The sequence below is a fragment of the Anopheles nili genome, chromosome 2 (genome assembly GCF_943737925.1).
Source record: "Anopheles nili chromosome 2, idAnoNiliSN_F5_01, whole genome shotgun sequence".
In the NCBI taxonomy this organism is placed as follows: Eukaryota; Metazoa; Arthropoda; class Insecta; order Diptera; family Culicidae; genus Anopheles; species Anopheles nili.
This window is the reverse complement of record NC_071291.1, coordinates 34,893,940-34,921,310: the sequence shown is the minus strand read 5'-3', so window position 1 is coordinate 34,921,310 and position 27,371 is coordinate 34,893,940. Positions and strand designations below refer to the sequence as shown.

General features: G+C 44.7%; 2 protein-coding genes across 2 annotated transcripts; one reads left to right on the top strand and one right to left on the bottom strand.

Annotated features, from left to right (window-relative positions):
- Positions 1 to 5,916: 5,916 nt before the first annotated feature.
- LOC128722079 (platelet binding protein GspB-like) lies at positions 5,917 to 10,554 on the top strand. The gene is made up of 2 exons (XM_053815903.1): positions 5,917 to 5,999; positions 6,075 to 10,554. Exons 1-2 carry the CDS (start codon positions 5,917 to 5,919, stop codon positions 10,552 to 10,554), a joined length of 4,563 nt encoding a protein of 1,520 aa, XP_053671878.1.
- Positions 10,555 to 15,359: 4,805 nt separating this feature from the next.
- LOC128721059 (sodium-dependent phosphate transporter 1-A) lies at positions 15,360 to 17,982 on the bottom strand. Its single transcript, XM_053814768.1, has 6 exons — positions 17,739 to 17,982; positions 17,242 to 17,667; positions 16,528 to 17,134; positions 16,006 to 16,377; positions 15,745 to 15,930; positions 15,360 to 15,657 (listed from the first exon to the last, which is right to left on the bottom strand). The coding sequence occupies exons 1-6, from the start codon at positions 17,929 to 17,931 to the stop codon at positions 15,360 to 15,362; spliced, it is 2,082 nt and encodes a 693-aa protein (XP_053670743.1). The 5' UTR covers positions 17,932 to 17,982.
- Positions 17,983 to 27,371: the final 9,389 nt, after the last annotated feature.

Here is a 27,371-nt window from a genome sequence, read left to right as displayed (position 1 = left end):
ATGGTCAGGATGGCCCCTATGTGCTGTTGGGCAAAGCTTTCGACCAGTGAAGAATCACCACCATCGTATCTTGGAGGTCCGGCTTTGGTGGATGAATCAATAAGACACTATTCAACGAAAACACGGAATCGAAAACAAGTGCTGAAGTAAGCGTAAGCAACTAACGAACGAACGAACGAACGAAAGGTGCCGAACAAATAAACGTTTTCCCCAAACACAACCAAGCGGGCACCAAACCGGAAGGATCCTTCCCGTGGGTGCGGATCGAAATCAAACCGCTCATCGTCGGCTGCTCGGCGATGGCGGGCTCCGTATTACTTAAAAATAATCTCTGTGATTGATCTATATTGACTTGCAAGCATTAGTATTATAACAAAAGCGGAAGCGGAAACAGGAACGAAGGTATCGGGAAAAAAAAACGAAACTACACGTATACCGTGGGCCGGCGCATGAACCGGACGAAAGCGGACGGACCGTGCCGTATTACGCCTCTTGGTACTGGTTGAGTTTGGTTGCTTTGGTTTGGTTTTTGGGGGCATTATCGAAGTAATCTCGACAAACGAACCCCGCTCGCGAACGGCGATTCCGCGCCAGCAATGTACCATATGTAACGTTAACGACGGAACTGCTTTACTATACACTACTCCACTAACAACTCTTAACGAATTATGACAATTAAAAGTGATAAAAACCGAGCGTCTGGACGGGCCGCTGGGCAAGTTTCTCGCTCACGACAGGTGCAGGCGAGCTTACGAAACAGTACAACAGCCGGGAACGATGGCAGGATCGCGTTAGCCCTCATATCCTCTGTCGTAAACGTTTCGTTTCACGAATTCTTTTTCGCGCATTTAACCACACGGTACAGTTCTTGCCCGTGAACCGGAACAAGGTGGGTTAAGCTGGTGCAACGATGCACTTCCGGTCCCGTGTACATGCATTATGGTTTCCGAATCTTTCTCGCTACATCACCGCACACCGATCGGATCACTTTTGTTTTGCTATCTCGCTAGCACCGGCCGATACCGTCGATACCGGAAACATTCAACGAATTGTCGTGCGTTCAACCAAAGGACTCGATTATGCGCGTGCTCATGTTTTGGGCGATCCGGTGGCGCACAGAAGCTTACAACAGCACTAGCGCAAAATAAAATCAACAAACGTCATCCCGCGCAGCAAGATATCATACGCTAATGTTAAACTATAACGAACCAATGTGTAAATAGCAGCCAAAGCCTACGAGAAGAAAAGAAAAAAATAACAATTGCCTACCTTTAAAATGCGATTGAACGCAACGCTCATTTGTTAACTTTATTCTACCGTATTCTAGCAAAAATGAATTGGTTTGCAAATAATGAAAAGAAATCGAAACGAAAACGGAAACAAAAACGTAATACACTTAAACCTTAATCGAAGCAAGACGAGGAATCACTGCAAGGAAACCCCTCTATTGAACGGAAGAATTATTTTCATGGGAAGCGCAACAAACGGAACGCGTCCTTTTTGGGTTATCCCAGGAAAAAGGACCTGGCTCCCACAAGCTGTATGTTGTTTTGCGATTCATCAAACGAAGCTACCTGCGCTAGCACCAACCAGTATGGCCTACCCGATCTTCTCTATTAAGGCGTAAAACATCGTAGGATAATAAGAGTATAAGTAAACCCTTTCTACCGCTACCACTGTCAGATAACGCACGAAGATCACACCTGGCGCTGGTGGGGTGAGTTCCGGGTGCAGTTTATGGTTTTCCAACGATTCTGCGCGACAGCCATACACAGCTTGATGTTGAAAGCATGATTAAATACATAGTGAAATAAATTGCATAATAAATTGCGCATGGCAGTCGGCGGGCGGCGCGGTTTAGGGGAGTTTGGAGGGAATCTCAGAAATCCCGGGGCTAGTACCGAATGAGGTTGAGATGGGACGCGAGCACATTATTACCTTTACCAATATCTATACTAGTAAGAACTGCAATTTGGTTTCAAACTGTTTAAATGTACTCGCTCAAAGCGCAATTCAACGCGACCGGCCGAGTGTCTTGTTTGCCTTGATGACCTTGTTTTGTGGCCCGAGCCGATCACACGCAGGAGCCCGTACGCAGGAAAAATGCCGAAACGAAACGAATGAAAATCATATCAATCATATCACTGCAAGCTGTTAGCAACTGAGCAAGCATAAACGAACCCATACGATAAGAGACTCGATCACAACAATAAGCAAGAGAGTGCAATAGATCGCGGAAGGATGCAATCACACACACAGACATTCACACGGCGTGAAGGGAACGCAATGCAATCTACGTGAAACAATACACTACACAGTACAGAACTATTACCCAAATGGGGGACGGGACACTATGATTAGTACCTGCTGGTCTCCTGCGGTATATAGTCACTCCACGACAAGTATTACACCCAACAATCAGAGCCGAACGTGTAACTGGTGATGGCGGTTTTTTGTGTATTAAATTTTGTATCATTTTTGAGCGATCCACGTGGACCGTTCGTTCAGAGTACGGCCTATTTGCAGTAGCATGACAGCGACGATCGCATTTCGCAATATGCACACGATTATTTACAATTTCGTACAATCATACGACAAACGACAAATAGTCAAAGAAGTTTTTAAGTAGCAATTTCGGCTGAGTGTAGCGGGGTTTTGTCACTAATAAAAATGCTTTGTTGTATTCTCGAAGAAGCGCCAGACTTGCGCTGAAGTATGTTGTAAAGGACGTTTAAGATATTTATTTTTCTACTGCCTATTTTTACAGCACATCTTGCTGTCTCGTAACAAACACTCACAATAAAGCTACAATCGTGTTTTTTTATATAATATTTCTCTCGTTAGATCAACTCGCTCGTCAGAGTAACGCGGTTATGGAAGGTAGCCATAGTTTGTGCATAGTTTTCCAAACCTGACTGTACAGATTGGATTTTAGTTGAGGGATTTCGGTTCACATAAACATGCAAAATACTCGCGTATCATGGGAGGCTCAGAGCGATTAGTAAGTGTATAAAATGAGTAGATCAAAATTTTCAAAACCCTGTACATTTTAGCTAAATGAAACGAATTACACAATAGGAACGTGCATGCAGGTAAGCGAGCGAAAAAGCCGCCGAAACGGAGAAGAAGAAAAAAAAGAAAATCTCCCGCAAAAGGGGGAAATCGAATATCGCGAAGAAGAAACACTAGCAACCAATAGGTAGCGATTGGCTTTGTAAAGATAAAGGAAAAACCAAAGGGTAAATAGCATGCTTTTATAGCGCTGTAGCGACAGTGCTGCCGTTCTTTCGATGACTATTTTCCTCTAAAGTTGTGTTTAAAGACAAAAAAAATCATGTGGCAAACGTAATAACTAATACAGGAAATAGCACACTCATACCACAAGAGAAACCGAACCGAACGCATAAACGTCTTGCAGCGCAAGATCACCGCAAGGAACAATCCAAACGAAACGGACAGGATAAGTAGAGCAAAAAAACCCCAACTGCGTGAAACGGCAAAGCAAAATGCGCGCAAAATCCACATGAAAAGGCACGTGCACACACGCTAGATTCCTACGCCGCCGCTTATGCATTACGACGCCTTTAGACGTAGATGGTTACAGATATGCTCCATATTTTGCCCGTTAGGTTCCATTTTCCTTCGCAACCATATTGGTTTATAATCGGGCGTGTTACGTGCCGAGGCGAGACCGCAGGATGCACAACTGCGCGAAACGAAGCTAGCTCGCGCCCGCGAAGGGCGCCGTACTAGGTTAAGAGGGTGAAGAAACTAATAACCCCAACTAGGACCCGAAAGTAAGCAAATACCACAAAACAGCAAAACACATCGTCTATCATCTTCTCGCGGTAGGGATAGGGTGGATCAGGGCGTGGGAAGCATTGCAGTGGCGAGCCTAAAGCTATACATAATGTTAAATAATTTAAACAAACCCAGAAACAACTAACGAATGAACTAGCTAAAGTAATAACATAGTGAAAAATGGCGAGGGTAGCCCGAATGGGGAGAGGTTCGGTAGCTGTTGTTTGGTTGAGGACGGTTTGGAGCGTTGTGGGGGTCGGGACAGTGAAAAAGTATATATAAATATAGGACACTCGAAGGAAACAAATAATAAACATTACTACGAAAAATGTCGCCTGTATATTTCAACCAGATTAATAATTATTTACTCAAAGTGTCAAAGCATTTCGTCCGTATTTATGATGACATCCTTTAGACGTGGATTATCCAATGGTTGCTATGATTGATTTAGCAGCTCTCTCGCTTTTCTTTTCTGCTCGCATCAAAGCAACCGCGTGGTCCCTTGCACGTGCCCTTGAAATGTTAGTGAAGAAGATACAAGCAAAACCATGTCCTTACCCTTCCAGATCGGTCGCGAGTTCTAAGGACCAGCTGGAGTGTTTACCTTCCGCCGATACACTAGTCTCTAGTCGTTGCTAATCTGCGAACCGAATCCAGCCGTCTGTAATTTACGTTATTTATTGATCAACACACCTTAGGACGTCCAAGTAGGACAACGAGCCAGTACCGAAGGTTAAATAAACCCAACGCCGTGTGGTCAGCTGGCTCCCTGTATATACCACTTCACGGTCGAGAGTAAGCTTCGATCATGCACAGCCAATCAATCGATGCGCACAGTGGCAAAGCTCAACGAAACCGCGTGTTGGGAGGCTTTTAGTTCATGGGAGAAAGCACGATAATTAGCCGCGTGACTAGTCGTAATGCCACACGGGGTGTCACTTCCTTTTGAGCAGCGGTTCCCGAGGAGCGACACGGGCGACGGACAACTAAACAGCCAACACCCCAAAAAGGCCCTAATGTGTGCCCATCATAATGTCTCCCTCCATTGTCTAGCCATTGTCGAAGAGCGGGCAGGAGTTACAATGACAAAAAAAACGCAGATTCCTAATTTGTCTGCCTTTCCGGCGCTGTCCTCGAAGCGTCCACCCTTTCCAAACGATCCATCATCCATCGAGGGGGTGCTCTACGATTATTCGGAAGTAATCGAACCACGTTCGATTTGGAGTCCCCGATGAAGGCGATCCCTACCGATCCACGTCATTCGAGCGACCTCCGCAGGGTAACAGGACACAGACTGGGCTACAGGAGGGCCAGACGACATTCGCTACCCGGCACCCGCTACCCACCGTGAAGGGGTGCGATTGAACCACGAAAAGGACCTCATTACAGTGGCACCTGTGTCGCGCCTGACACCCTGTGTCACCTGTGTGAAGAGGGTGCGCTCGTTTGTGTGTGCGCCTTTACACAGGCCAACATTACGGGTCCATTCGGCTAATCACCCAGTTCCCAGCGGGTACGGTTCGATAAAAATCAATCAGCAACACACGGCGCCGGTGGCGAAGTAGACGACCTCCGGTAGAAGTCGCGACAGGTGCCACTGGACGGAACAGAGTGCAACGCCGTTGAATTCTGGAGCCAGTAATTGTGCGCCGGTTGCAGCACCCGGGCCGTTTACGATCCACAGCTCGGGAAAAGGACACGTCGAGAGACATTCGCGAACGCCAAAGGGAACGAGACCGAAGGGGCGGTGTGTGTGTGTGTGTGTGTGTGTGGGTGTAAGTGTGTCATAAATTTGCAACGATCCTGCTCAGTGATTAGCAAACATTGCAGGGAGAGACGCGAGACGTTCCGGGTCGCCTTTGCTTGAGTGGATAATGCATCGTTGACGCATCCTTGTGCACGCTTTGCATCCAACAAAACGGGATCGTAACCACGGCAGGCGTGTCATTTGTGCAGTGTAACGCGCCCGGTTAACATCGTCCAGAAGGATATCTGGATGCGGCAACGAAGTGAATGCCTTCCCTAACATTCCGCTATTGCGTCCTATCTCCGTTAACGCACGCGTGTGTGTGTGTGTGTGTGTCTGTGTTTTGGTGATTCATTCTGAGGATAATCATGCATCGGTCGCCTGTGATTTCGGCACTTTGTGTTGCTCTAGTGGTGCGCTTGGCAACGGGTGGTCCTCTGTTTTACGAAAGGTAATACTTGTGGCGAGTCACTCGGTATTGGCGGTGGTTCCCTTGACTGATTCCTTGGTGCTTTCACGTTTACAGACCGCAGATATTGAACAAAGTGGAATTTTCTGATCTCGACGTCGATGGCGATCGCATCGATCCACTGATCGATGTGTCGGAGGAGGAGCAGCAGTTCCGCAATATCACAGTGAGCAACCTCACCGATACGGTGGGTGACGCTGCAGGAGGAGATCGAGTGGGGAGCACTACTACAACTGGCCAACAGACGCCTGCCCCTGAAAACGATCAGACGACGATCAAGGAGCTTGGAGCAACCGATAAAGTGGACGTGAATACGGAACGTGCGCCTGTCACCTCAACGTCTGCTCTGATGCCAAAAGAAGATACTACGACTGCGGATAGTTCGGTAACCTCTGATGCTGAACCAACCCTTCATGGGCATAGTACGGTCAAACCGGCGGTGACCGTTGATGTGACGGTTGTGGAATCATCCGCTGAAACTTTATCAACAGAAGTGTTTCTGGAAACCACGTTAACCACTGAATCGAAATATAGGTCAAGTTCAACGAGTATCGAGGCGATTGATACGAGCACAGCATCCTTGCTGGAGGAAGTTGAAAACAGCACAAACCCATTGACAGAGGAACCAACACATCCTACAACTACTGTTCCTGAACTAGCACCACCAGCTAGGACTGAGATCAACGAAGTCGAGTTTTCATCGGAAGTAACCTTGGTTACTGTGCAGCCAGCTACCTTTGAGCTGACAACAGCGCCCTCTGAAGTGGAAATTGTGGAAAGTTCTGAAATATCCGCATCGAATACCGCTGGTGGGGTTTACACTTCGACAATACCTACGGTAACCACGACAGTTACTGATGCCACTTCAGCGGAAGCATTGGAAACGTTCGCGACGGATTCCCCTTTGGTAGATGGCACTGAAATCATTACTACATCATCATCATCAGAGGTTACTTTAGGTTCTAGCAAAACTACGGAAAATACGATAATCTCGACTTCGGCGGAAAATTCAAGCGAAAGTGACACAACATCAATTGAAGCTACGGAAACAACCATAACTTCTTCTACTACAGATGCCACTCATTCAGTTAAATTGCCAGAAGAATCGTCGGTCGGATCTACTGCGTCTGAAGCAATTGATAACACTGAAAGCACAGATATTACTATAACGAAATTGGCTATCCCTGAAGGTAGCGCAAATTCTGAAAACAGTTTAGAGCAATCGTTAACCGCTTCTACCTCGAGAGATGTAACTTATGGTGACAAGGCGTCGGATGAAACAACGGAAATTATCACAACCACTGCTACTATCGCAGTTGGGACAAACGCAGTGATAACCACAGAAACCTCGCAGGACATTTTTACACCAGAAGAAGTAAGCGATGATGATGATCGCTCTACCGTAGAACCTGATGCAAATTCCACACGAACGCCAGATACAGTGTCTGTCGCCTACACCACGAGCTTGGTTGATACAGAAGAGATCAGTACATCCATTTCTGCTACAGAGGAAAGTCCAGAGGCAGAAAAAACACTGGAAAAATTGTCAACCGTCTCCACTCCGGCAGGTGGTGCAACTATAGAATTTGCGACAGCTTCTTTTACCACAGAACATGAGGCAAGCTCCTCACAAACACCAGAAACATCTTCTATTAATTCAACCGTGAGATATACAAGTGATTATACCACACATTTGGTCGAAGCAACGGAAAACACTTCAACTACATCCGCTATAGATTCAGGAAAAATAGAGGAAAATACGATTACAGTCTCTACTACGGAAGATGCTGTTGATGGAGACTCAACATTTGCGGAAACAACAACAATTGCTACTACTGCTTCTGCCGCTGAACAGGAAACTAGCTCCCTACAAGCATCGGAAAATTCATCCACCGCTTCCACCTCGGAAGAAGCAAGTGAGAGTGATGCAAAAACGGATAAACCATCAGAAAACAGTACTGCAACTATTACTACTGCCTCGGAAGATGTTACAAGCCCAGCGCAAACAGTAGAAACGTTGTCTTCCACTACTGCGGAAGATGAAAACGATGGTGTATCAAAAACAGATGAAACAACTGAAACTACTGCAACGATTTCTGCCGCAGATGATCCGAAAAATGCTAGTGACGAGAGCACGAAACTGGCTGAAACTACAACAGATATTATAACAACCGCTGTTGTCACAAAACATGATGAAAGTTCAACCGAACCGCTGAATGAACAATCTTCTGTCACTTCTACCTCAGGAGATACGAGTGGTACTCATAATTTTTCGGCTGAAGCAACGGACAGTAGTGCAGCTACTGTAACAACAGATGCTACTACTCAGTCGTCCGAAATGGCGGAAGATGTACTTACTACTACCACTACGACGGCGGAAGATAGTAATGAAAGTGAAACGAAGCTGGCAGGCAGAACTGAAATCGCTAGCACAACTTTTATCTCAGATCCCACGACAAGCCCGGTCAACACGCTAGAAATGTTCGCTACTACGTCAACTATCGAAGGTACTAGCGATAGTGCCAAAGAATCAGCTGAAACGACGGAAACGAAGACTACCAACGGGTTTTCAGAAAGTACTAGTGAAGGAAACGCAGGCACGTCTCTCCATTCCGAACACATTACTTCGACAGTGGAAAGTACCACCATAGTTGATGGAGAACCTATCACGTCAAGTGTAATATCAACGATCACTGCGAGTGAAACTGATCCGGTTGAATCCACGATGTCAGCAAACACCGATGAAAAAACGATCGTGACCGAACAGCTTGAGGATGGGAACAGCGATCAAGCTTGGACAACTGCCAATGGCGTTTCACCCGAAACGACACGTGGTTTTCCGGATTTGAACCGTTCGTTCTTGGGGCTGACCACGCCAGAAGTAATCACATCTGAAGATCACGCTACGGATGAGACAACCACACCGACTCAGGTTCTGGAGGTTGATTTCGGCTCCAGTCCGGCTAGTGGTGCGCAATCGACTCATGAGACGTCAAGTTTCTTGCCCCCCACGGTGGAGTCTGTAAACTCTAAGGGGTCGGTTGAAGTTGTTGGCTTCGGAGGAAGCACAAACCTTCGCGGCATCTCGGTGCCAGAAACGGAAAGTGAAACTACCACGAGTCCTTATGAACAGGAGTCAGATGTGACCGAAACTACTTCGATCTCAAATACTGATGTAGGAAATGAAATCAGCAACGTAACGCGTGGTGATAGTGAGGAACTGCTAACCACAGGTGGCTCGGAAAATTTAAATTATTTCACTGCAACGACTGCAAGTGCAAAGACGACAGCATCAGTTCCAAAGGATATTAGCGTGAATGAATTAGAAGAAAATTTAGCGGACACATCATTGAAATTAACGACAGTCAATCCATCGGATGGAACTTCTGCGGAGTCGACTGTGGGCCAACAAAGTGAGGAAGTAACTACGGAAGAAACATCACCACACAGTGATGTGGAAAGTACAGAAAGGATCGACCTTGAAAGTACCAATTTACCGGAAGCTTATAGTTTTACTGAAAACGTCACCGATAGTGCGGCCGATCGAGGGCTATCCTCAATTGAAACAACAGTCAGTTTCACCCATCTACCAGAAATTGCTTCTACTGTAGCGGAAGACAGTACGTTACAAACGGCCGCAACGATTTTAGAAAATGTTTCTGAAGTATCCTCTTCAAATCCGGAACCAACGGTAGAGCAGGGCAGCGAAACTTTGTCCACAAGAGTGATCGAGGAAACGGACCCTACGGCTCCTTCTGTTTCAAGGATTTCCAGCGAAAGCAGTGAGGAAGTAACGGAAATACTTCTCAGCGACACAGTTCCAACACTTTTGCTACCAGCGTCAAGCAGCAGTGTACCTTCTGTTGAGGAATATTCGGCGGAGGTCCTTAAAGTAACGCATACGACTGTGAATCATACACATTCACCGACCGAGGCGTTAAGCACGACTTCAAACACTCAGGACGTCCAAGAAACCGACTCGATTGAACTTGAGCTGGCCGCAGATGAACCAACAGCATCCGCTGAAGCATCGAGTGAGGTCGTCGAAGAATCGGTTACAAGTGCATCCGAGCTTACGGATGACACTCCACTGGCAACGGAGGTAACAGCACCAATGCCCGATCATACGGCACACGAAGCAGAGAGTAGCGAAAGTGACGAGGACACGGCATCAACGAAAGCTCCCATCACATTCACGATTCTTGCGTTGGTCACCACCGAGCCGGCAGCAGAGGAATCGAGCACAGAACGAAGGTTAACGGAAAGCTTATCACCTGCTACCGTTGCGTCCGTGACGGAGGATTCACCGCGCATCGATTCAGGGAACGACGAGGAGACGGATCAGCAAGGCACGATGGAAAGCCTTCCGGAATGGACAGCTGCGGAGGAACCTTTTGCGCTGCAAACTGAGCCACAATCGACGCAAGATGCATTGACGATACCAGACTTGGACAGCGGGTCCCGGAGGTCGATGGCGCAAACTTCACTGTGTATCGCACTGTTAGCACATGTTACACTGCTATCCTTCGTCCTTTGATATCCCGTTGAGCTAATGTTCTAGATTAAAAAAAAAAACAAATATGTTAGATCTATTGTCGTAAGAGCCGTGGTGGATAAAGGACGCAGGATAAAAGGCTTGGACTGGAAAATATCCTGCCCACAATTCATCGTTTCCATTAAAGTGATGATTTATGTATGCAAAGGTGAAAACGAGTGATAAAAAAGCGAATCGCTAACCTTTTATATCCGTTAAATTTATGATTCTGATTGTTAACATTGTACGAATCAACGGTCCCTGCTATTGTAATGTTTCTTGTGTGATATAGTATGTTTTTTTTTTCTACTTAATAAACAATAATACTCTTCGAGATGATTCTGGTTTGAATTGTTGTTCAGACTTAAATTTATTGATTTTGAGAGCTCTTTCATTCTTGTACTGGTTTTTTCCGCTCTTTTACGTTAGATTCGTTCGCACATTATTTGAATTCCTCGCAAGTAAGTACCCCCCCACCATACATGCCCCAATCTTACACATACCCCACCCAACATGGCTGAAACGGCTGGTATCGTTTCCTAAACACCCTTTATCACACGCGCACAATGTCTAGTTTGCCTTAGCACCAAGCATTCGTTCCGTTCACGCGACATGGAAATTCGCGGGGCAGGAACCGGGTTCATTCTATCCGTTCCTTTCCCTTGCTTACTTTCGTTGCTTACTTATTATCTTGCTATCAGGTATTTGTGTGTTCCCTTTTCACCGATTTTCCCTCAAAGCGGTGTGCTGTCGTTTCTGCTGAACATCTCGAAATCAATGCATGTTCTTAAACAATCTTCCATTCCTTTGCGTTTTCATAGCGCTAGAGATGTCCTAGGTGTGATCATTTTGTGGCTTTGATTTTTGCACCATCCAGGGTGTTTCCCGTTTCTTTTTTGACTCGCAGTGACTGAGCCCTAGCTGTTCAACTGGTTTTGTTCCATCCGAAAATTATGATTCTCTACAGTACAGGGGAGGGTTTGATTCTAATCTACAATTTTTGCTTTCGCTTTTGTTTTGTCACGTCAAAAACACACGTACTTTTTCCATACGCACTTTCTTAAGAACATTCACATTCTGCTTACTCCTAGTGCCTTTGGGAGTGCCTTCGTTTTACAGAAGCTTTGTTTGTGCACTTCCGCGGCATGTTTACCGAAGTAGATAAGAACATCAATGAATCGATCCTCTGAACCGAATCGATAGACGCATAGAAAACGAGTGTAGCGGTGGTACAGGATTGTTCAAAATGCAGCTAAAAACGTAAGCGCAACGAACCACTCTTCACTCCGACGGCTCCGAAGTGTTCAAAACACAACAAAATCCAAGGGAAAATACTCTACGTTGGCTGGTTTTCATTTGGCGCAATGCTATTCGCCCTGAGCGTGGACAATGTTAGCGTTTGAGGTTGTGTAAGATTTGCCGGAGGGGTCCTTACGATAAAATAAAATGATCATAGTTCAAAGATGACTTTCTTCGTTCGGCTTTTACTTTTGATGAACCTAAGTTACTGATACTAACCAGCGGGAAATCGTTCACTATTGAAAAAGGAAAAGGCAGCAAGCGTTGTGCTGCCCCCCCCGATACAGAAGTACTACGTTGTCATGGTAGCGATAAAGTACTGCCCTTCAATAAGCAATCGCAATTTTTAAGTATCCAATAATAATAATAATAATGATAATAGCAATAGTTAAAACTTTTTTCAATCTTTTGTTTTTTTTTCAACTCATTAAAGCCAATGCCCTTTTAAGAAATGGTTCCGGCAGAAAAAATCATGTTCAGTGAAGTGTGTATGTCTCTTTAACGAAAGTTGTGAATTGTTATAAACTGTCCCATCACCCTAAAGTTGCTCCTCGTTTTGTATAGTTTTGTCTTACAGTCTTATGAGAAAACAATAGTTCTCTAGTTGACAATTAAGCAGCAGCGAAAACAGCAGAAAAAGAATAGTGCCCTGCACTACAGTACAAAAGAAAATCAAAAAGAAAAGTATACAATCTATGTTAAAAAAAAACTCAGTTCAAATAACAACAAACTCCGTAGGTCCATAATAATGTAAGAGAAAAGCAACACACTCCAATCGAACAGATGGTTTAACGGAAGCGCAGGAAAGCGGCTCTCCATATCTCATATTCTACATCTTCGGTTCAGGTATCACCCTTTCTAGAACATCCAGAATGCTGCATAGGTGCTTCGGTTTTTTCACGTTTTTTTCTGATCGGTTGTGTAAGTTCTCTAAACGACAAAGTGGGTGTATGTGTTTTTTCAGTATTTTTTGTTTGCATTTTCAACTAACACTGCATTTTTAGTTTTGGAAACTGCATGGCAGCTCTTCAGAATGGCATTGTCAATTGTAACATGTAATATGTATAACAACGGTCGAATGATGCGGACGAGGTTGGAAACTGTTTTTTGTTTTGTTTTTGCACAACCCAACAACCCCTCTATTTCATACAGCAACAATTCACATCGAATCAAGGGACAACGGCGGAACACTTACCCTACCGTTGATGTCCCATGTTAATTATTATGGTAGCTGTTTTTGTTTGTCTGTTTGTATAATCACATCATTAATATTGGATTTGAAATAGTTACTATGAATCATTATGCCTTCCCGCGCGCTGCACTCGTTCGTTTTGCTCCTTTTATTTGCGTTGGCTGGTGATGCAGCTGCACTATGCCACAGTTCCCCGGAGTACCGCATTCCCTCATAATTACTCTCTGCTTTTCTTTTGCTGGCCGTTTGCTACAATGCTATCGGTACTGGTAAGCTGACGGTGTTAGCAAACGGGTCTGTTCGGATCCCACACTGTTTGCGCCTTTGCAGGGAGGCCTACTACATTTACACGGATTCCACAAGGACGGAATCTACGGAACATATGTCTAGGATGGATTGGCTGCGGAAGCGATCGGATTTTACAACCTAGATAGTACACAAAAACTAGTTAGAGATTAGAGCTTGCTATACACGATCTAATCTTGGCGGAGATCTTCGCTATTCTAGAAATTTACCTGGTGGAATTTGTTACTACCTGGCCCTGTTTTGTAGAAAACTCGAGAAAAGCTCTCGATGCAGAAACGTGATATGACCCATGGCGGTAACGCAAATCCATTTTGCTAGACGGAATTTGGCTTTCGAGAAATAATGCGATCGAGCGTAAATAGTGTACTTTTTGGTTCCATGAAGGATAGCAACAATTTGGCAGCATATGCTTCCTTGTCAATGGTAGTGGTGATGGTGAGAGACTAAGTAGTTTGGTAATGACTTTGATGACATGTTTTCGAAGTGGTTCCAACTAGGAATACATTCCGGTGTCTACGACACCAACAGACCAATTGTTTGCTTTTTATTGCATAAACTATTTTGGACCTTGTTGAAATGGACAACGTTGGCAATTGACAAGTGTTCAACAGTAATTTGGACCGCCAACGAATTTGGCTACTGAAACGGCCTCCAACGGGATTACACGTTCAAAACCAGTTCGACGCGCTGTAACCAATATAATTTTCTTTGCAAATGGAAAACATGTAAAAAAAAATCTCCACAACATCCGCCAGTTATAAGCATTGAAAAATGGTGCACACTCATTGAGTTGTTCTTATTTTTTCTGCTTTGTTTTGCAATACGTTTTGTTTTTCATCTTTCTTGGCGCATTGCACGGCATTTTATACGCTTGAGCTAGTTTTTAAATGTTTATCTTGCATCTAATCCCGTTCGAGCTATTCATCTCGTCCCTCAACACTTCTCACACTACTCTACATATAGCTGCTTCACACTATTCGCTAACGATCAGTAAATTAGAATACTACAATTATCTGTTAGTGGTTTTGCTTCTGTTGCCGTTAATTGTTATCGGGATTTATCCCGCTCATCCGTATCGCCACCCTGATGATAGCTGTTACATGCTGCATAGATGTAGATTGGCATATTCTGTCTATAGTGCATGGTGTTTGTTAACACGTCATGCAAACGGTTCAGTTGCAAACATAAGGAAACCATCAGCTGGCTCGTTCCATTGATCAACTATCATCTGTTTGACCCGCAACAGATTTTCCGCCTTGCCTTTCCATACCGTTCCCTGTTTACTACTTTGCTGTGCAAATGAAGCGCAAAGCGCTCAAGACCTCCCGTGCATATACCGTAGCATAGAACCTTAGCATAAGCTTAGCCTAGTGAGAAAAGTGATAAAATTATAACTTATGGAATACGTGAATCTAGCTGATAAACCATGATAACACTGCTAGTTCTCCGCGAAGGCAAACGATTTATGGAGAAAAAAAAATCCCAAACCAACACTTAAGAAAAGCGAGCAGAACCAAAACCGGTTGCTATTTCTCTGCCTAACTTTCTATGACGCATGTTTTGTTTTCGTTTTGTGTAATTTTTTTTCCAAACCCCTGTATCTTTTTTCTGGAGACTAGTGTTGAAAAACATAATCTGGCATGAGGATTAATTGACCAACGCCGCCTATACAGTACATTGCTCAACCTGTTAACTTAAGTAACATAAGTTCTGAAGATAAGATGAACTGACTCCCGATATCCAACGGCGAATCCTTGCTTGCTTTGTTGCATCTGCTAATTTGAGTGCCACAAGTTCTGGTTGTGCATGCATTTGATATTGCATTTGGCGAACATTTGAACCGGCGTCCACATGAGGGTGTCTGTTGCGAAAATCAAACCGACTCCAAAAAGCACTGCTTTCTAGCGCTTGTTGTTCACTCTACCACTGTCGCGTTTTGCTGTGCTGTTACATCTACTGCTTCTGCAGCTTGTTGTGTTGGATTTGACACTGAGTTCTGCTTCTTATTCGCTTAGGGTAACACTATCGCACGAAGTGCCATCATAAAGCCGGCGCTTAGTAGTGCCGCTATCGGAACGGTGATGACCCAGGCATACACGATGTTGCGGAACAAGCCCCAATCGACGGCCTTCTGCTGCGCGGTCACGGCATGATGCGCGTGTTTACTGCTACCACCAGACGCTGGCCTAGCATTTGCCTGACCGACAAACACAACCGAACCGACCTTACAGTGCGTCGTCGAGATGGGCAGGCCAATCTTAGATGCAATTAGCACGGTTAGCGCAGCACCGATTTCGATGGTAAAGCCACTACAAAGAGAACCGAAAACGTATTATATCTCACTATTCATTGATAAATGCCATACAGGCACGATGCAAATTAGTCGCGATCCTTACGTTGATGGAGTGATTTTCGTAAGATCGTTACCGATGGTTTCGATCACTCGACGACCCCACAACCACAAACCGACGGAAATGCCCAGTCCACCGTACAACAGAATTAACAATGGCGTCTCAGATTTTTGCATTACCGAACCCTCGCGATAGATCATGAAGAGCGCGATCAGGGGTCCGATGGCATTGCTGCAATGAAAGACACGGTTCACTTTGTTAACTTCACGATTCACACCAAACATCTGCAAGCGTGTCGGGCCTTACCTGACATCGTTGCCACCGTGCGCGAAACTGCCGAACGTCGCCGTGAGCACCTGCAGGAAGGAAAACAAAGCCGAAACGTCTTCGTTCTCTTCCGTCGTTTTTTGCCGGCGATTATCCTCTTCCGAGCCTTCCTTAGCACCGATCAATGGTACTTTGCTTGAATTCGGCGACAGCGTTGCACTGATGAGCGGATGCTCCAAGCCCGCTGCGGTTTCGATCTTGCACATGTCCGTCTTTTTGATGTCATGGTCTGCACCGCTCAGCAGCACATTCTGAGGCATCAGGGTGTAGTCAGTGATCGGAATAGTGGTATCGCTCTTTGGACTGGTTGGAGATTTTCCGTTCTGCAGTGCGATCACGTTCGGTTGCTCCCTGTATAAAACGATATTGATTAATATGACAATGCGCAACGTTATTTTACACCGTATAACTTTGTTAGTTAACTTGCGTGAATGTACTTCCTAACAGAATTGATCACTATTAAAGTTGTGAAAATAGTGCAATATAGATCTGGCTACTTACTTGATTCCTCCATTGCTTAGATGTCCAGAATCGGGCGACTTCGGAGATATGTTGGCACTGTTTCGACGGTCAAAGTACGTGCCGAGATGGAAACGTCCATTACCGTGGTGCGACTGGAATTCATCGATGAAATTCAGGCTTGTCACCGTCAGATCCGTGTTGTCAAGGCTGGTCTTATCGTGGGGACCAAGCAGACTGTTAGCCTTCTTCATAATCTCAGGATTGAAGCTGTACGGACCGCCAATGCCAACGCCAGGTGACAGCTCTTGGGAGAGTTTCTTCACCAAACCGTTCTGGGGTGCCTGCTGTTGGTGCTGCGAGGACAGCGACACAAGCTCGGTCGTTTCGGTGATGGCCGGCAGTGATTTTCCATCGGCCGCGACCAGCGACAGGGGGCGCTTAGCACGGCGAGGGCTACCATTGGACGATGAGTCTCCGTCGGAGTCTCCGAGCGTAAATTCTGTCTTGTTGGCACCATCCGAACCATTCAGAATCTTGCGCTTTTGCCACGGTACAACAAACATCTGCACTAGCAATGCCACGAAGCAGCCAAGCCCCAGGCTGACCATAAGCGCCACCCATAGCGGGATGTTATCCATATATAGCACTGGAAACGATATAATTATCGTGGTGAGTGTCAAACGGCACCACCCACCTCCCCCTAGCGGTTCACCGCTAGCTCACTAGTTCCACTACCAACTAATGCTTGCTTACATTTTGGTCCATCGTGCACGATACTAAAAACATTCACAGCCAAGGTTGTGCCGTAGAACAGGGGCAACGAGAACAGTCCAGCACGCAGAGGATTTTTCGCGTTCAGGATGCAACTGCGGATCGTCCAGAAGAGCAGAACGCTCACCAGACCGCTCAGCACTGGCGAGATGAACCAGGATCCGACGATCGTGAACAGCGTGTTCCACTTGAGTCCTTGCGAGCCGCGTGCCACCAGACTGAAGCCGATCGTCGATCCGACAATGCTGTGCGTGCCGGAGATGGGCATCTTCAGGAACGTGGCTACCAGCAACCACAACGCCGAACTTGCCAGGGATGATAGGCATCCGAGCATCAGCTCAATCTCGGCTCCCTTATACATCTCCACCTCTAGTATTCCTTTTCGCATCGTGTCCGACACCTTATACCCTGCGGAGAATGAAAAAGGAGTAGGATTTAGAAGTCCGCTCAAGACCTGCAATGATGCGGTGAGGTTTTACCTATCAGGACCGCACCGGACACTTCGCAAACCGTAGCCAGCCAGCAGGCCTGACGTATCGTAAGCACGCCTGAACCGACACTTGTTCCGAACGAATTGGCCACATCGTTTGCACCGATACCGAATGCCAAAATAAACGCTATGACAAACCCAATAACCACCAGCCACAGTACTTCAGGTGAAAACGGATCCATTTTGGTCGGTTTGCAAATGTGCGAACGTGCGCAGTGAGCTTTGTCGATGAACTTCGAGAGTGTACTCCAGACGGAGAAAAGGCAGAAGAAGAGCGTGGGTGCTTGGAAGTTTGGTTCAACCGATCAGCGTTTGTTTTGAAATGCTGCTCCGATCAGCCGAGAGTACAGTGTGCTCTTTGAGATAAGCGAATTTTTTTACGAGACAGACAGAAATTGTCCTCTTAAAAGTACTTGCCGCAGCGAAGTGCCTTGGCAGACAGGAAAGGAAGAAAAAATATGACGATTTGAGATATTTGTTTCAACAAAAGACAAAGCTTCGCTTTTTTTTTTTCTTAAGTCAACAAGCAGGGATGCACGTGCAATATAAAGTCTTGTTAAATCACGTTCAAACGAAAAGATGTCTTCTCTAGGGTGCCCTCGTCTTTTGAATCTCGAGCTTTGCGAACAGCTTGTGCTAGAGTTTCCTTCACTTCACTTGTGGCGTACCACCGCGCTCAAAAATACTTCCTTTTTTACCTCGTCCCCGCCTAAGGCGATCGTGCGAGGAAATTTTTCAACAAACACTAAACAGTGCTGTGGGACGAAACAAAAAACAATATTGTTTCCGAGGCTAAATAACTCTGTGTTTGATTCACGTGAAACTCTCTAACTTTCCTCGCAAGCAGGAGGTGGTGCAAGATTAAACAAAATGCTATCTGTCCACTCGTTCACTCGATCAGTGCAATGTTTGATAACAATGTTATTTCAATTTTTAAGTAATGATCACTACACACAACTGCAACAGTGTGCTCCGCGGCTAAGCGTTAATAATAAAATTATTAAGTATTTATAGTAATGCCTAATACGAGCGTGTACTTGAAAGTATGAACTATGTAAAAAAAAAGATTGTTAAGTAACGGAATCAGTGGTGCTAAGAAATGAAGTCGTTGTTCTTCAGAACAGCAGGATAATACGGTTTATCCTGTGCAGAATTACTTCCAAATTGTAAGCGAACAATCGAAATAGCTTCGCTTAACTTTCCAACCAGCGGAATAATATAAAAAGTATCACAATGCTCTCCGTACTTGATGTAAGTGAATCGGAATTACAAATATATATATAGTTTAGGAAGTATATATAAAATACAAGTAATGTGCGAGTGAACGAAAAAGAATGGAAAAAACCAAAACCAAGAATGCAGATATTGTACCTTAAAAACGTTAAGTTAGTAAATTCTTGTAATGACCACCGACAAACACGAAGATGGACACAACAGCGTTTACTAACTAGCGTTTTAATTTGACAATATCTGGTAGGCAGAGTTTCGTAAAAACAGCCATCGTTTTGAAAAGTGGGTTTTGAGGCGGGTGTTGTCTGTGGTGCTTACGCCCCAGAGACAAACGCGTTACTGCCGAAGCTTCCGGAAACCGTGGCACGGTGTTGGTGCTATGCGGCGGTGTTTTGTTACTCTACACGAGAAACAAAACTACCGGGCGACCTGGAAAAGACTTTCCCTTTTCGGAACGATACGACAAATTCCCTAATGAAAATCTGACAACGTTACAGACACACGCAACTCCCGGATGATAAGGAGAGATTTCCTGTCGTCAGCAGAGACTGACTTTACGGCTGATGGTAGAAAATGGGTAAACACTTCACCAAGCACTCGTTAAGCGTTGGTCCACGTTCACGAAAATCAAAAGGCGATGCTGAATTGAAACTCTTTCTACACCGTTGACGATCAAAGCGGAAGCTGCAACAGTTTCGCCTTCTGCGTCGTATACATCAAATAACCTGTCCGTATGCAGTTGTTCATAGCTGAAAGTAAATAAAAAAAATCAAAAAACAATCCAATATTAGCATTACTAGACAATGTCTCGTACAATTTGCAACATATGAAATTATCGAACTGTTTCACTCCTTCATTTATTAATATCTCATCCTCAAAGTTATATACAGTCATATATCTCTTCCTTAACGAGTCGTATACAGTCAAATTTTAGCCCTCTATACCCACACATTACATCCATATGCCAGATGCACTTGGACAGCGATCTGCCACGACAGCTGCCGCACACAGATGAATTGCGACAGGACAGCACACCGTTCGCCGTGAAGGTCAAGTTCAGGTGAATTATAAAACTTCCAAGGTGGCGACCAGCGGACACACCATGAATTTATTCGTTTACTGACAGTTCATACGGTTATTATGATAGTACGTCGCACATTCCGTATTATGCCTTCTCCTATCTGTGCTATGTTCCCTCCGTTTACTCACTGGAGGTGATGATGGACATACTTGCCATTGATGCAGGTTATCGGTTACCACCGATGCATCATGAATTACTAAAAAAACAACGTACAATTATCAATTACAATGTAACAACTGGTTTTAGCGTTCCACCATGGTTGTTTATCTGCAACAGACTATAGTTCTAGTAAGCAAGGTTTACTTTTTCAAACGTTTTTTCCCTTGCATGATGCAAGGCACGCTGCCACTTTGAGGGGTTAGAAGTATGGCAAAGATTTATTTATTTTTTGTAAACCAGTTCATTCTAGGCCATTTGCGTCACATTTTCTACGACGCTATTTTATTACTTCTTATTCGAAACGTATGTAATTACAAAAATCGTTCGAGCGAAAGTGACTGTACCTCCTGCACAAATAGCCACTGCCAATGACAGGCGTTCTTCGTCCCTGCGACCGGTTGTGGGACGGTTGGTTTATGATAGGCTCCAGATACGTCAAGCGCGAGGTCAAGGTTTCGTAATGGTTCCGCGCTAACAGGCAGGATGAAGATGTACAGCGAAAACGCTGTAAAGACGATCCGATCGCCTTTATAGCCGCCGTGTGGCGGGTACGTTCAAAATAATCGAACCTATGTACTTTTTTGAAGGCCTGCTTTTTCGACTCGGCGCACTCGAGCCTGAACTGAGTGGTGCTAGGAATTGAACATGAACGGTCGCGAGATGCGGTGCACCGATTCCACCACAAGGAAAGTTGTTGCGCTGTTCGCATAAATGATCGCGATTTACGATGGCGGCATCCGCGCAGGACTATGTGCGTGAAATAATGCCTTGACGATGCTGTGGTGGTGAAATGAGATTTTTTTTCCTTTAAATACTAAACACGGCGTTTCGCGCATTTGACCTTTTTACAGCATACACGCGACCACGTTCGGCCATCTACAACGACGACGATGAAACGTCGTGCTAACAAATGAAACAAAAAAGGAAAACCATAACGAACGAATACTCTTCCCGTGATCGTCGGTGCTTGGGAATGACTGTTGGGGCGAGGCGTTTGGTCATAAATCCGCTTCGGCCGTTATTGGACGCTTTCCCCAGCGCATCAAATGGGTTACATTTTTTACACATAACCAGCTGTTGTTTAAGTTGAGGCTGTCAGCACATAATACCATTTGTTCTCTGTACTATTCTATTGGTTGAAGAGGAGAAATCTTTATTTTCGATCAATTTTTTAGTTAAATTATTTTTAATTTTTTTTTCAATAATATATGCTGATTTCTGTACATTTATAAATCCATATGCAAAAATAAAAAAATATGTATAGCCAATATGCATTCGAAGAACGTTCAACTCTGAACATTTGCTAAAAACTTCAAACAACAAAATTTCATTATCAATAATAGTCGGCAATCAAATTTACGTTGAGTTAATGTTGATACCATTATCACATTCATTATAAGCACGCCGCGATAGCTTTATGATTCTATCAACGAATAAATTTAATTTCGCTTGAAATGGAAAAAGATCATGTTTAAAATTAGACAAGTTTTTTCATCGTTTGTTTCTTATCGGTTTTCTCTTGTGATGGTAAAACGCGAATCAGGTAATTTTCACCAGTATGTATGTACGTACTCGAAAGCCATACTTAACGAGAAACAAACGCCATTTATAAATACATGACCTGAATTCGTATAAACCATCACATGATTTCCTTCAAGTCAAAAAAAGCTCAGAAATGCCCAACGAAATATAAGCTATCTCATGTCTTCATAAACCAATCTAGAACTACAGGATATTTGAATGTTTAATTGACACACTTCTTTACTCAAAATCCACACAACAACGCTAAAAATATAGTACCTTTGATGGGTTATAAAGGTACAAAAACGTAACTAAAACAAACTAACGGTTAATTAGTTTTATTTTCGGTTATTCATGATGCGCGGATAATTTAAATTCAAAAGGTGTATTTTTTTTTTCGCTTGCGATCGCGTTTTGCACGGTTATTTTCGAGCGAGTTTATTTTCTCTACTTACAGCGCAGATACACACACACCCCCTTCTTCTACCGCATGGTTACCTTCGCCAATGGTTTATATTTAAAAAGACACGCGATCTTCAACCTGCACTTCCTGCTTTCATCCCAGCACATCCTCTTTATCGTTCGTTGGTTAACCGCCTCTCTCAGCTCTCAAAAAAAAAAACACACACACGAATCATCATTTATATTACTGCTGTATATATTGGCGACAGACAACCCCATCCACCATTCTCAAGCGATGGCACAGATCGCCCCGCAGATTCCGATTTTGCTACTTTTATTTCTTCGTGCACGTTTTCATTTCGATCATCGATAATCTTGTGCCATTCTTCTGCACATCAGTTCACGCGTGTGTGGACTCATTGCCAACGGTAACAGCCTTGTCCTCTCCGACCGAACCGGATTCCTTCGCATCTGGCCGAGACGAATCAACCAGCGTGACGGGAAGTAGCGAAAGAGCGGTTCGATGTACGCGAAGATCGGCGGTACATTTTCTCTTTCTTCATACGCCCAGAAAGAAAAAAACTGCCACAAAAGCAAACTGATTCGTCCCATCTTCGTGCCCTCTAGCACCCGTTCAAGATAAGTGAAAGAAAAAGGGAACGTTTTCGTCCTTGTTTTGTTCTTGTCCGTTTTTACACCAGAGCTTGTCTAGATCTATTTTCCCATCGGCTCCCTGCGGCCTGAAGCGCCTTTCGGGTGTCGAGAACTTTAGTACTATTTTAAGAAACCAAATTCTGTACTGTACTTTGCACTTAGTACGTACATTTTGCCAGTGCAATACAACACTCAGTATTTGCCGGTACTGTCATGTTCGCATCGCAGCGCTGTTGATGTCAACAGTTGGTCAATTAATTCACTGACATTAAAAATCAATTGCCTACAATTCAGCGATCCTTTCTCACCACGTTGGGTGGAGGCGGACGCAAAGTTGCGATTCGTCATTGACACCGTCCTTCCGGCAGCAGAACACGCTGTCCTCGTCGCTGATCTCCGTCTCTCTGCTTCTTCACTCACCGTCTACTGAATTCCGTCAGAGGACTCGGAGCGATGAAAGTTGATCATGACACAATTCCCGCCATCATCTCGTGAATGTTAACGATTGGGACGTCCGCTGGGGCTGTCGTTCAAATTTGTTGCAATTGGAAAACTGCAACAATCCCAATGCTGCAGCAAGCAGGTATTCATGTCTGCAACCAGATCGAAAGTTTCGCTCTACTTCTACCGTTGTTCGACTTTCAATTCCAAATGACGTCAAACATTGCGTCCGTTTTATGCGAAAAAGCGCAACTCCAGTTGCACGATTCTGGGTGCTTCAGTACAACAAGGGCGGCGATGGATGGGATGAAACTAACATTACCTTCCGCCTTACCAGAATATGATTGATAGTTCTGTCGGTTCTTTGTATTTTTTTAATGAAGGGTGTCGTTTTATTTGTGCCAATAAAATTGAATTCCAAAAGCACTAAGGTGAAGTTCATACAAAACTCGTGCTACCGCTCTAAATGCACGATTCTAAACGTTTTATTATGATGTCATCTCGCAACTGATCAACTGTCATAATTACGCATATAAAGTATTTGAAACAATGAAAGAAAATACAATAATATATACGTCCCTAAGCTTCAAACAATGAGAATGTCGTTACGTTTGATTCCGAACTTAAAGATGATGTCAGATGTAGCTGCATGAACCGAATGTAGCTATAATTTAGCACTTTGCACATTTGGGTCAAGGTTCAAAAGAAAATCTTTTAAAATACTGTCTGAGTACTGACACAACTGACGAATTGATAAGTTGACCCTCATTCGCATTTTTTCCTCAATCTCGTTGACCGGCAACACCAGAGGAAACTGTGCTAACAACCTACAATATGAAAAGATGGCAAGCAAATGTACCACCATATTTGCGGGTGTAATTAGTGATAATAATATACTTGTCCATCATTGCTCACCTTTCAGTCGCAATGCTGTCACGTAACTTAAAAAAGAATCGCGGAATATCGCACGAAGGTGTAGTGGAGCGGCTGACATCGGTTCTTTCAGATGTCCAACAATTCGAAAAAGGGTACACCAGTCAGTCAATTAGTGGTACAAAGCTAGCGACCCACAAAATAAATGATCTTCTAGCTAGACGGAGCAAAAACAGCTGCAGAGAAATGTAATGGCCATTCTACATTCCAACCACAATGCCTTCGAAAAACACACAGTCACTTGCGACGGGTGTTATCGAAAAAAAAGCGATAGCAACAAGTGATATTGAGCCGGAAAGTACCTATCGAATAGGCACGTTGATAGAATCCTGAACGTCATTGAATTTTGTGCCAACGCAATTACGGTAGTTAGACATAAAAAAAAGGGCGCACAGATATCATATCGCTGCTAATGATATCAAGAATTGCGTTTCCTTGAGCACGTAGTGATTCACTTTCAATTTGGCGACAAACTCCGCGTCCTCCTGGAGTACGGCGAATACGAACCAGTTCGTCGGAGCCAATGCAAGGTGTGGCTCGCCAGATGCTGATAAGCCGCAGTGTTGCGCTATGCTATACCCTGTTAGGTACTACTAAACGAGGACATGATCGTGGGGCGATCAATCGCGCGCGCGTTTTTTTGTATTTCCTGTTGGAATAGAGCGACAAGGACTCCAACCGAGCGTCGGTGGCCTGATGGAGACCGGTAAAGAGACACGAAACAGCTGTGGGCGACCGCGAACTGACCACCGCATAACCCACCCAAGAACCAAAACCCGATTGTTCCCATGGCGGCACCCGTGAGCAGGCTTAGATACCAGATTCTGATATCGGGGTATGGCGGATCTAATGCAAATCGGGACAAGATCAAGACCAGATTCCTGGCAACCAACAAAACAAAACCAGCTTCTATTGCGGCTGCCGGGCAGAACGGTCGAACTGGTTTCCCGGTAAGCTAGCCCGCCCTTCAATCTACTGCAAATTGATTAAAATACCCCAGCCTTAGCACTGCGTGGGTTGTTCGACCAAAGTACTTACAGTACAACCAGATCACTTTCTACGCCCGGATTTCAAGGTTGGTTGAAGTACCCTGTTGGAGCACCGCGTGACCATAACCCAGCTTCTGGGCGGAAAAACTAGAAACAACCCACCAAGACCGGCAGTACAATCATACCAAAAATGTCCAACCGTACCAGGCATGACCTAAGCTATGACAAAGGGTTTATGCAGGAACTAGGCACGGCATAGAAGAGACAAGATCTGCTGACCATGAATATGAACATTGTGCACTGACCACGCGGATATAGCGCCAGCGAAATGCTGGTGGCGTTCTTTGCCATGTTGGACCAAAGGTTAACTTTGATAGGACCCGGTGCGTATCGCCATCTGCTGTAAGTTTCGCGCTTTCCTCATTGCGTCAGGAATTGGCCTCCGATAATCAAATCGCTAAGCGGTACACAATTCCGATGTCGATTAACACACACGACAGATTTATGACCGTAAAACGTGGAGCTATGTTCGCAAAACGTCCCACCGTATCGGGTGGTATCGTTTCGATCCATTAAGAAACAAGAGGCTCGTAGTGAATGAAGAAGCGAATTGAAAGGCTCCACAAATCCTTCCTAAGAGATACGAATGGCTCTAGCAATAAAGCATCTATCAGATTAATTGGTTTCAGGTGGCAACCACTCAAATAAACGCTTAGTTTGTTAATTCATTTGTGGCGAAAAAGATTCGCCTTGGAGCAACATCAGCCAACTATAAGCCAATTATTATAAAACTAAAAATTAGCACCAAACTGACCCCGTCCAATGTCAAATGCATAGCAATGTTTGACAAAGTAATAGACGAATGATTAGCGTTTGCAGGTATTAAGATTAATTTGCGTCGTTTGTTATATCCACTGTCCCAAAACAGCTTGTATGTGCTACAAATTACATACAACAAGCTGCGCGGTTTCATATATAGTCGAAGGGCTTCTGTTGTAGAATAATGGATCTATAAAGTCGAGAAAATATCATAAATTAGCGTCAGGCAGTCGATGTATCAACGTGACAGTATAAAACGACAACATCATGCAAACCAACGGCGGCAAAAACGGCTGTTCGGCAAAATAACAAGCAACGATTGAGTGTCCGTGTCTTTTCCGCGTATCACGCGTCCTGGGTGAGTAGAATAAGCAGGACAAAAGCAGTTTTTCTTCAGTTGGCCTATTTTTTGTGTTGCCAAAAATGACGTCCACTACCAAAAATCAGCTGGACGCAGAGACACAGACGAAAGGAGCATGGTCCGAGGAGTAACCATCACTCGACCGAGAGAGCTCGCGATCATGTGAACCCATAAAATCGAATCCAAGAATCTGCTCAGAATCACCACACACCCACGGAGATCCGCCGCTGCTTCACGCGACACACGCGTGATTGATGCGACGCAGAGTTTCTTGCGCACGAGGAAAACCATTGAGGAAATCTTACAGCCACACAAATACACCGCAGCGGCGGCGTGTGTTGGAAGGAAACACATTTGGTTTGTTATTCTTGGGTTGATTTTAATTACACGCGATCAAACCGACGCGACGACTGAAACGCTTTACGTCAATGAAGCTACACACAGGTACAAAACGGTTTGCGGTGATTGAAAGACCGACCCGTTTGGCAATTTTCCTTCTTCCAATTTCCAATGTTCTTTAGAAATCGCGTAAAAGGCGACCGTACTCAACTTAAGCAGCTACAGATTGCTTTCTTGAGTGTGGAGAACAAACCTGACCAAAAGGCGGCATCATTCACGACGTACAAATCTCGATCCCACTTTTCCGGTGAAACCGATAAAGTAAGCAGGTTCTAACGAGTTTGGACGATACCGGGGGCTTGACTTTTTGATATTGAACGCCCTGTTTGTTGGAAGCATTTTCTCGCCACAACCCATGCTTCTAATCAACACATCCGCTGGGGGGAAATCACAACCCGTAATAATTCATCCACTGGCGTAACTGAGCCCTTTTTAAAATCAGCTCATCGAAACCTTATCACACACTACATGACCGCTGTCGCAAGAACGCGATAATGCATGTGAACAACTCAGCACTTCGTTGATCGTGTGAACGTAGGAGCCACTGAACGCTGAACTACAGCAGTTCGCACGTGTTATGAATTTCGGAACGAGCCCGTTTCAAACGATTTTCCACGGTGTGTTTAGAACCTA

Bases quoted from the DNA above. Each gene is read 5' to 3' on its own strand.
- LOC128721059 (XM_053814768.1), bottom strand. From the start codon at position 17,931: ATGGATCCGTTTTCACCTGAAGTACTGTGGCTGGTGGTTATTGGGTTT. The intron at 16,378-16,527 runs GTAAGTAGCCAG...CGTTTTATACAG, and splicing joins CTAAGCAATGGAGGAATCAA to GGAGCAACCGAACGTGATCG. The intron at 15,931-16,005 runs GTAAGGCCCGAC...CTTTCATTGCAG, and splicing joins CACGGTGGCAACGATGTCAG to CAATGCCATCGGACCCCTGA.
- LOC128722079 (XM_053815903.1), top strand. From the start codon at position 5,917: ATGCATCGGTCGCCTGTGATTTCGGCACTTTGTGTTGCTCTAGTGGTG. The intron at 6,000-6,074 runs GTAATACTTGTG...TCACGTTTACAG, and splicing joins GGTCCTCTGTTTTACGAAAG to ACCGCAGATATTGAACAAAG.